Consider the following 7,973-nt stretch of genomic DNA (forward strand, 5'->3'; position numbering starts at 1 on the left):
TTGACCTCTATGTCCATGCCAACCATAGAATTAATCTAAGCTCCGTATCATACATCAGTATATCGCGAGCGTGGCGGAGGCGGCGGAGGTTTGCGAACAGGTGTGATCGGAGATTGCAACCCCATCGCATGTGAATACAGTTCTTCGTCAGAGGACGATGGCGAGGATGAAAAGGGAGATTCCTCTGGCGAGTCAAAAGGGTTGGCTGTATCCGATTCCAGGAGGTGAGCGATCGAGATGGGAAAGATGCCTTTTGAATGTTCTGAGAACGTGTCAGAGTATGTGTGCTGATGTTGCTACATGCTTACCAGGTCTATTCCACCATGCATTATCATCTGCGCTGGGCGGAGGCACTGATAAAATATGAGTCACGCGGATGGCTAAGATAGTACAACACTGACATTCAGAGTAATCATCGGCAAGTACCAAAGACGCAAGCTTTTCATCAAGTTTCTCGCCCGGGGTAGCCGACAGCGTGTTTTCCAAGAGCAGGCGAGACAACGCGGCCCTCTTGTTGACATCTATGATTCGCACCTCGCTTCTAAAAAGTGCAAAAACTTGGTGCCAGCAATCAGTGGCACGTAATAGTCGCAACCGAACAAGAGCTTACCTGGACGGTGGTCCGAGCCTTTCAGCTCAGCTCGGGAGTATACCGCGAGATCGAATCGGCCTTTGAACAAAATTCTGTCTTCGAGACGTGTCATTCACATGAGTGCACCCTCTGAGAAGGTCAGAACTACTTACCAGTCCAAGCTGGAACGCGCATCTTCTCACTGGTATCATAGTTGTCGGTGCCCAGGTCGTACTTGTAAGTCGGACGGAACAGCATGGGTCCTTCCTCATATCCAGCAAATGCGTCCCCTTTGTCGATTGCCTGCCTCAACTATCGCAGGATTAAGCTAGGGCCAGCAGTTGTCTATTAAGTCGTCAAACACACCTGATCTGCTGCTACCAAAGCATCAAAATCATCGGCCCCCGCCAGGGCTCGGACGCTTTCGTTGTCAAGGTCTATCCTGTAATTCGTGTCTGCGAGCCATATGATATTTCTGTTGAGGGCCTATACGTGTCAAATTCCACATGCCCGAGATCCAAGCGTACTCATGGCTGGACAACGTCTTCCCTTTTTGAAAGTGCAAACCTTTCACAATTGTGTGAAAGTCCGCATTCCGCTCTTCAATGTTGCTAGGCCCGGCAGCAAGGTGCGCAGTCAGGAAGCAGAAGCTAGTATCGTAATAGTCCAGTCGGACTCCAACGCCACCTTTGTTTCCGGACATGCCGCGCAGACCGGTCTAATAAAATGTTCAGCCAGGCTCTCGCGTCATGCGATCAAGGCCCACCTTTCGAGCTGCTCCTTCGACATTCCGTATGACGGGCGTTAGATCTGAGCGAACTATGACCAGAATTGCAGTCCCGACAAGCTGCAATGACAGGGTCAGTATCACTTCACCTGAGCGCGAACATCTATCACTTGTTCACTGCGGAGGAGCACATAATCACACGTTCTTTGAGGTCGACGTTCAAGAGTTTCCATAACCTTCTGTTCCCATATGCGCCTAATGATGTCAGGACACATGCTCCTCATACAGCATAATATCACCTACTTCTTTTCCGGATCTGGTTGCACAATCTGCTGGGCTGTAAGTTGAACAATTTCCTGGAAACCCAGAACAAAAATATCCGGTCTATAATTTTGTTAGTTACGCCATTGAATGCAACTAGGTTTATACTCTAGAAATTCTGTCCAAAAGACAACGCTATTAAGCTGCGACTCAGAGTAAAGAACCAGACTTACTGTCCCGAGGGAAGAGCCACGGTAACAGGCTCTCTGATGACGGTAGCTGCGCGGAGGATGACTGGTGAACAGTGGCAAGAATACACATAATCCGCCTTACCCGGCCGTTAACATTCCACGTTCCTGCGAATATAGTGCACGATTGGGTAGTCGAATACTCGGACAGGCTTATAAGAGCATCGGTGGAGAGATAATCCTACGTGCCGATTCCACTCACCGTTGCTGCAGCGCCTTTCCGACCGAGTCATGTATTGCGTCAAAAATATGCACTTGACGTTGGTTATTCATGTTGCCCTGATAAAAAAAAATCGTAACTTAGAAAGAATATCACAAGAAAACACTCACAAGAAACATGTCAATGGCGATTTGCTTTCTTGGATCTTGAAAATTATTGATGTATGCTCTCGCCACGCTCTTTGTCGCATCGGACAAAACACCTTCCAGGTACATCAGAAATATCACAATAAGTTGATGTCATGTATCTGACCTGTCAAAGTTCTCTTCCCAGTCCGAGTAACGCTCGTATTCAGCGCTCCAGTACCAGCATATATGCGGGAGAGAGCGTCCCCATTTTCTGCCCATAATTCACGATGGTGCATCCAGAGCGCGCCAGCCTGTAACCATTCACGATGCACGAGACTGAGATATTGTTCCAAGGCTCTACGAGAGAAGATATCTTGCACAAAATTTGTTCGGTCCAAGCTATGGGTCATCAACACAAAGACTTTGATATGAATGGCTCGACTCACCAGTCAAGGCAGTTCGTCCGGAATACGCCCTTTTGTTCCGTGATCACACTATCGGTACTGGTATCGCACATGGTAAATCCGTAACGGTCCATGTTGTTATTAATTCCCTCCAAACGACTGTGATTTATTGTATATGAACTAACCATTTCTTAAGAGACCATGACGTACCAGAGATCCCTCATCACGCTATCATGACCACCTATCCTCACGGCATTGTGGAAGTCGTAGTGAGTAATGCTGAGCTCGTCACCCCAGATGCTTCCTGCAATTTGCAGGTGCTTTGCATATGCGGAAGTCAAGATGGCCTCATTCTCTTTGGAACCCAAAAGATTGATGGCGTGAGTAGCGCCATACTCCTCCATCAGATGTGCGAAGTGGCGCTCAAATGCAGGCTGGGAGGCATGCGGCCGTGTGATCTGTATGCGCTGGCCAAAGGTCTGGAGCCCTTGTTGTTCCCAAAACACTGTAATTCAGAGCGTTTAATCGCTGGTGTGTGAATCCCCTGCTGCGAAAACGCACATGGGACACTTCCTCGGACTTGAGTATAACTCACACAATGTTGATCTGTTGTGAGGATAGTTTCAGTCTGTAGAATACAAATCAGGCATTAATCTTATCATCAGTTCATTACCTACCTCAACAAAATTAGCAGTGTTCCCGTCATCATCTACACCCCGAGTATTGAAACGAGTGCCAGCTCGTCTCCACCCAAGACGAGAGATTAATGACAATGTCGCAATAACGGGGGCTCCGTTAACCGGGGGTGCGGGCAAAGCCATGGTAAAGACGCCCACATAGCCTTGTATGGCTAACACCTATCCGCCACGTTACAAACAATCGCCAAGAGGAAAAAGCGAGCACAAGCGCACGATAAATTGACACTTGTCAAGTTCCTCCCTTTCAAGGGGATCTAGCCTCTCTCTGAAATTGAGCAAACTGCGGACGATGTACTCATTCCAGACGAAGCGCTCATCAAATATACCAATATCATGTGCGCTGGATCGATCTCTCGCTAGACGAACGGGAAGACGAGATGAGAGATCCCATGCCGGATCAAGAGCATAATAGAATGAACCAGATGAAAGTATTTTGGTGAGTGGCATGCACGGATGCTCAAACACAGGAGGTGTAGTGGACTGGGAATAGTGCTGCTGCTCTCTTGTCATGAGCGCATCGACGTTTTCTGGATTGAGAAGCGTATCTTGCGACGCAGGAAAATCATCCCATAAGTTGGAGGTAAGGCAGTAGAACGAAACTTCATGAATCTTCGCCACGGATTCAGGTTGAGAGTCAGAGGGGCGAGTCTTTCCGACCTCCGTCGCAGAGGAGACCACCGCGAGGAAAGTATCTATAAGTGATGATTAAGTTGAACCCGATAAACATGCAAATCAACGTACCATTTTCGACCGAGATGAGGCCAAGGCAGCCTTTAATGATGCGGCTGGTTAGTCTCACGGCGCTGGTGAGATTTACATCATCTTTCGGCAGGAACTCCACGATCACCTGTGCTGGATTGGCTTCTGCAGCACGAAATACGAGAGTACGTTGCGGTCGTCCATTCCGCTCGTCATGCGATCCAGTCACCAGGTATAGTGTACGAGGGTTGTGACTTAAGTAAAGATACATAGCATCAGGTAGCGGGCAAGGAAGAGTAATGAACAGAAACAGTGGTGTTGCAATGTCCGTAGTGCTGCCTTGCCGATCTGTTGTATTAGCACTATGATATTTTGCTGGCCTTCTGGAACCCGTATGGAGGTGGTCGGACCTGGCAATGGTACATGAAGTCCAGAACTCCAAACTTCCGACTTCCGAGTCCGATGAGTTTGTTTGGCAAAAGCTTTGCATCCAAACAACCGCCATGATGTACAGAGCTGCGGTGCAGTGAACAATAAGAGTAATGAGTGCGGTAATGAAATGATGTACAATCCATACGATATACAGAAATCACGAAACTGAACACCTATTATGGTCATCTAGTTGCAGTGAGCAAATTAAAGCATCATGCCGCCGGTCTCAGAGCTCTCAGTCTTTCTGCTAGTTTATCGTCTTCCTCCCCAATGCTCTCCTTTGCAGCCAGAGATGGAACACCAGATAGGTCTTTCGACGCTAGATCATGCTGCAATTCTATGTTGGCTTCTTCCGCCATCTGCCGCATGAGACTGTCTACTTGATCTTGCGGAGTCGATACAGCAGTTGTGCTTGATATTGCGTCCTCCATGTAAGACGTCTGAACGTCCAGGTCGGAGAATTGTGATTCGAACTTGTCCATCACAAGCGAAATCTATGACATCATTCGAAAGAGGTTATGATGCGGAGAGCGAAGGAAATATCCTTGACTCACCCGTTCAAGATTCATGCTATCCATTGCTTTATCCATTCCCTTGACCACGGAGGTCATGTTCCCAGTAACCTGTCTCATTGTGACGGCAGTCTCCACTCGACTTGCGACAGCGTCTAACCGGCTAGATAGTCGCAACAAGTTCAGAGCCTCGGACTTCTTGCGAATTGCATTGGAAGCATAGATCCGTGCGCCATCAGTATTTCTCTGCTGCAACGCCTGAGGTTACCCAATGATTAGCTTGCTGTGTTTGATGCTGAACGACGGTGTGAAGTAACCTTCTTGAGACGAGCCTTTTCTGTGTTCTCATCCTTTTGTGCTTTCTTTGCTTGACGATTAAGTGTCTTGGCAGTAAACTGAAGCAGAATGTGTAAAGATAATTCTTGTCGGACGTGATATCAAGTAGTACCTTCAGCTGAAATAGCGTCTCTGCGAAGTATAAACAGATGTCTCGTGACCAGGCTATTGCACGGGCTGCTCACTTTCCATGTTGCTCATGTTGAATCAGTCAAAAGGATGCAGCGTCGATAATGGGGCAGATTGTTCAGAAATGAAGATAGTCAAAGTGGGAAGATGGTATGGCTGCGATGTAAGCGTCGCGGTAACCTTAATCTGGACATTGTTGGTCACGTGCACTTAGCTTCAACGGCTCTTTCTCGGGTGATCAACCTTTTAAACTCGTACTATTTACTTGTACAAACCTAATAGACCGTCATCTGGAGTTCCCTCTCAGAGTGAAGCCTTTCGCCATGTCATTATTGCATTATCTCAGGTATAGTTCGTTTTAAAATATTGAATATCCTCAATTGACATTGACGTGTCACTTTCATACAGCTATATTGCCATAGTTGCTGCTTTCGCATTCATGACGCTTTCACTTGGTTCGTGATGCTCTCCGTCACCTTTGTGCTTGCCCGTCTCTTACATATATCTCCAGCTAGCGGTCTGCTGTATGTCTCTGAGCTAATAGAGGAGCATTCACGTCTTGCCAAGATGATTGGACAGCGGGGAACCTATGTTCGTGAATTCATTTTCTGAATCAAACGCAATTATCTTACATGGAGAGAAGGCAATCATAGTGTTGCACATTATACTGTACTTTTCAGACTCCCTCCCCTTACCACGGACGCTTTTCTCTATAGTCTGCCACGTCGTCTACCTGCAAAACTTCTCCAGCACGTGGCCACTTATCTCGCTCACGTCCTTGTCCTTCATTGCATCCTGCATCTTTGCAGTCTCGGACCACTTCATTTGGTTCTTCTACTTCTCGCACCTCACGCGAGAGGCAAGGCAGGTGTCATATCTATATCGTACTCCAACCCACTCTACAGGACCTGGGTTCTCTGATATCGCAACCTTCTTCGGGGTATGTGTTTGGCTCGTCCCGCTCTTCCTCTTCTTGAGTTTGAGCGCGAATGATCATGCCCTGCCTACATCATCTGGTAAGCTTCCCCTTATGCTTCGTTGATGCCATGTACTCAGTTTTGGTTGTAAATCTAGGCATACCGAGCACACCGACCGCCACCTTGCGAACGTTGGGGCCTCATTCAAACTCATCTCTATTCAAGGCAATGTTCGGTTTTATTCCGTTTCTTCCCAAGGCGTTCAGGCGTTCAGCTACAGATGGGCTGATAGCTCCGCATACCCCCAATCCCGCACTTCGGGAAAGCTCTCCTGCGCCTTCGTCACCGACAGTGTACCACGTACCTCTTCACACGCCTGGAGGAGTCCACCCTCTTAGCGGGACTGGTATATTGCCTCCCAAACGATTTAGCCTTGGTTCGCCACCGCGGCGTGCGTCGCAGACTCACACGAGGGTAACCGTTGATAGTGGAAGCGCGACATTGGCAGCGAGACGAAATAAGTTAGACTGATCCTATGTACGTTGCATTGTCATCTTCTCGTGGTATGATCAGTGCACTGTTCAGCGACGCCTCACGTTTCTCTAGACTAGTTAGTGTGCCATTGTTTTGCGGCGATCTATGGAAGGTCTGCCCCCCTGTTGGTCTCATAGCAAAAGCGAGAAAGTAAATTCCATCTTGAAGTGCACCCTCGCAGAGTTGATGGACTACAGGTTTCGACATTCACCCTGCCTGTCCCAATGCCATACGACGTGCACGATTGAATATATTAAGCTAAAATGTTGAAGAAAACACAGATAAGATAAGTATAGGTGCATTTTCGTGACCGAGGGCAAGAAGTTAGGCGCTACTCAGCAGCAGGCTCTCTGACAAGCTGTGTCAGTATTCCCATGGCTTGTATGAAGAAAGGTCGGATCTCGTTGATTTCCATAGAACACAGGTTCGGCAACTGCATAATATGAGGAATGTGCGATGCGCAAACAAGTGAAACGTACACTGAGTTCGCTGTGATCTAACTTTTGCAAACCATCACGACTCTTGGCTTGTCGAGCTTCGCGGAGATCTTTCAGCAAAGACTTGATTTTGTCTGCATTCGGCACGTCATCCGAAGCGCTTTGAGAAAGTCAAATTTTACCACCAAATGAGCAAAAGTGTTACTAACACATCAAGAATGACCTTGGCTATCTCTGCAAACCGGAAAGGAAGCTTGCTAAATTCAGGTCGACTCGTTTCTCTTGTTAGTCGTTCGTGCAAAAAATCTAGAAGACACATCATCAAGAGTGTAATTCGCAAAGAAAGTTGCACACAAACCTACACTGAGCCATTCTGGGGGTACGATATGACATTTCTTCTTCAGCTTCAGATTGGTGGCCATCCAAAGCGGTATGCGACATTTTGCTGGCGGTCGTAGTGGCCCATATGCGCCCTATGTAAGGACAACCATTGGTGGGTACTGCTATGGATTCCAATCCGCCTCAATGCGTACCGAAATGAAAGCTGTTTTTTCCATTGTGATCAAGGGGACGATCTCGACGAGGTGCTCGGAGGCGATGAGCTCAAGCTCTAGTGGAGTCACGGAGGTTCTCAAAGATTGTGGTAATGCCATCAGAAAAACAAAAGATACAATGATGGATGAGGTTCAGATGAAGTGAGTCACAACGCGGTCACGACTGATTAGCGTTGGCGTTGCTTTCTTTGACGCGTTTGCACACGTGACCAAGACGCGTCTGGAA

The 7,973-nt window shown here is 47.7% G+C and overlaps 4 protein-coding genes across 4 annotated transcripts; 1 reads left to right on the forward strand and 3 right to left on the reverse strand.

Annotated features, from left to right (window-relative positions):
- Nucleotides 1-47: 47 nt before the first annotated feature.
- On the reverse strand, nt 48-4,167 carry DEU56DRAFT_867732 (phosphoinositide polyphosphatase; the record flags this gene model as incomplete). Its single annotated transcript, XM_041355444.1, has 21 exons — nt 48-262; nt 309-353; nt 402-557; nt 611-688; nt 745-883; nt 938-1,046; nt 1,099-1,289; nt 1,338-1,418; nt 1,469-1,553; nt 1,602-1,682; nt 1,789-1,838; nt 1,893-1,959; nt 2,010-2,086; nt 2,138-2,229; nt 2,280-2,494; nt 2,542-2,658; nt 2,710-3,004; nt 3,061-3,127; nt 3,177-3,356; nt 3,411-3,889; nt 3,939-4,167. The coding sequence occupies 21 exons, from the start codon at nt 4,165-4,167 to the stop codon at nt 48-50; spliced, it is 3,048 nt and encodes a 1,015-aa protein (XP_041215235.1).
- A 193-nt stretch (nt 4,168-4,360) lies between these two features.
- On the reverse strand, nt 4,361-5,463 carry DEU56DRAFT_766263 (Snf7 family). Its single transcript, XM_041351074.1, has 5 exons — nt 5,362-5,463; nt 5,289-5,308; nt 5,158-5,235; nt 4,883-5,098; nt 4,361-4,822 (listed from the first exon to the last, which is right to left on the reverse strand). Exons 1-5 carry the CDS (start codon nt 5,375-5,377, stop codon nt 4,541-4,543), a joined length of 612 nt encoding a protein of 203 aa, XP_041215236.1. The 5' UTR covers nt 5,378-5,463; the 3' UTR covers nt 4,361-4,540.
- A 74-nt stretch (nt 5,464-5,537) lies between these two features.
- Nucleotides 5,538-7,067, forward strand: DEU56DRAFT_227108 (transmembrane adaptor Erv26-domain-containing protein). The gene is made up of 5 exons (XM_041345171.1): nt 5,538-5,651; nt 5,714-5,760; nt 5,817-5,896; nt 5,949-6,321; nt 6,380-7,067. Exons 1-5 carry the CDS (start codon nt 5,629-5,631, stop codon nt 6,751-6,753), a joined length of 897 nt encoding a protein of 298 aa, XP_041215237.1. The 5' UTR covers nt 5,538-5,628; the 3' UTR covers nt 6,754-7,067.
- On the reverse strand, nt 6,683-7,846 carry DEU56DRAFT_937012 (uncharacterized protein; the record flags this gene model as incomplete). Its single annotated transcript, XM_041358825.1, has 5 exons — nt 6,683-7,189; nt 7,236-7,353; nt 7,403-7,499; nt 7,546-7,666; nt 7,727-7,846. 5 exons carry the CDS (start codon nt 7,844-7,846, stop codon nt 7,088-7,090), a joined length of 558 nt encoding a protein of 185 aa, XP_041215238.1. The 3' UTR covers nt 6,683-7,087.
- Nucleotides 7,847-7,973: the final 127 nt, after the last annotated feature.

The sequence above is a fragment of the Suillus clintonianus genome, assembly GCF_016758775.1.
Source record: "Suillus clintonianus strain FC179 chromosome Unknown DEU56scaffold_2, whole genome shotgun sequence".
Classification (NCBI taxonomy): Eukaryota; Fungi; Basidiomycota; class Agaricomycetes; order Boletales; family Suillaceae; genus Suillus; species Suillus clintonianus.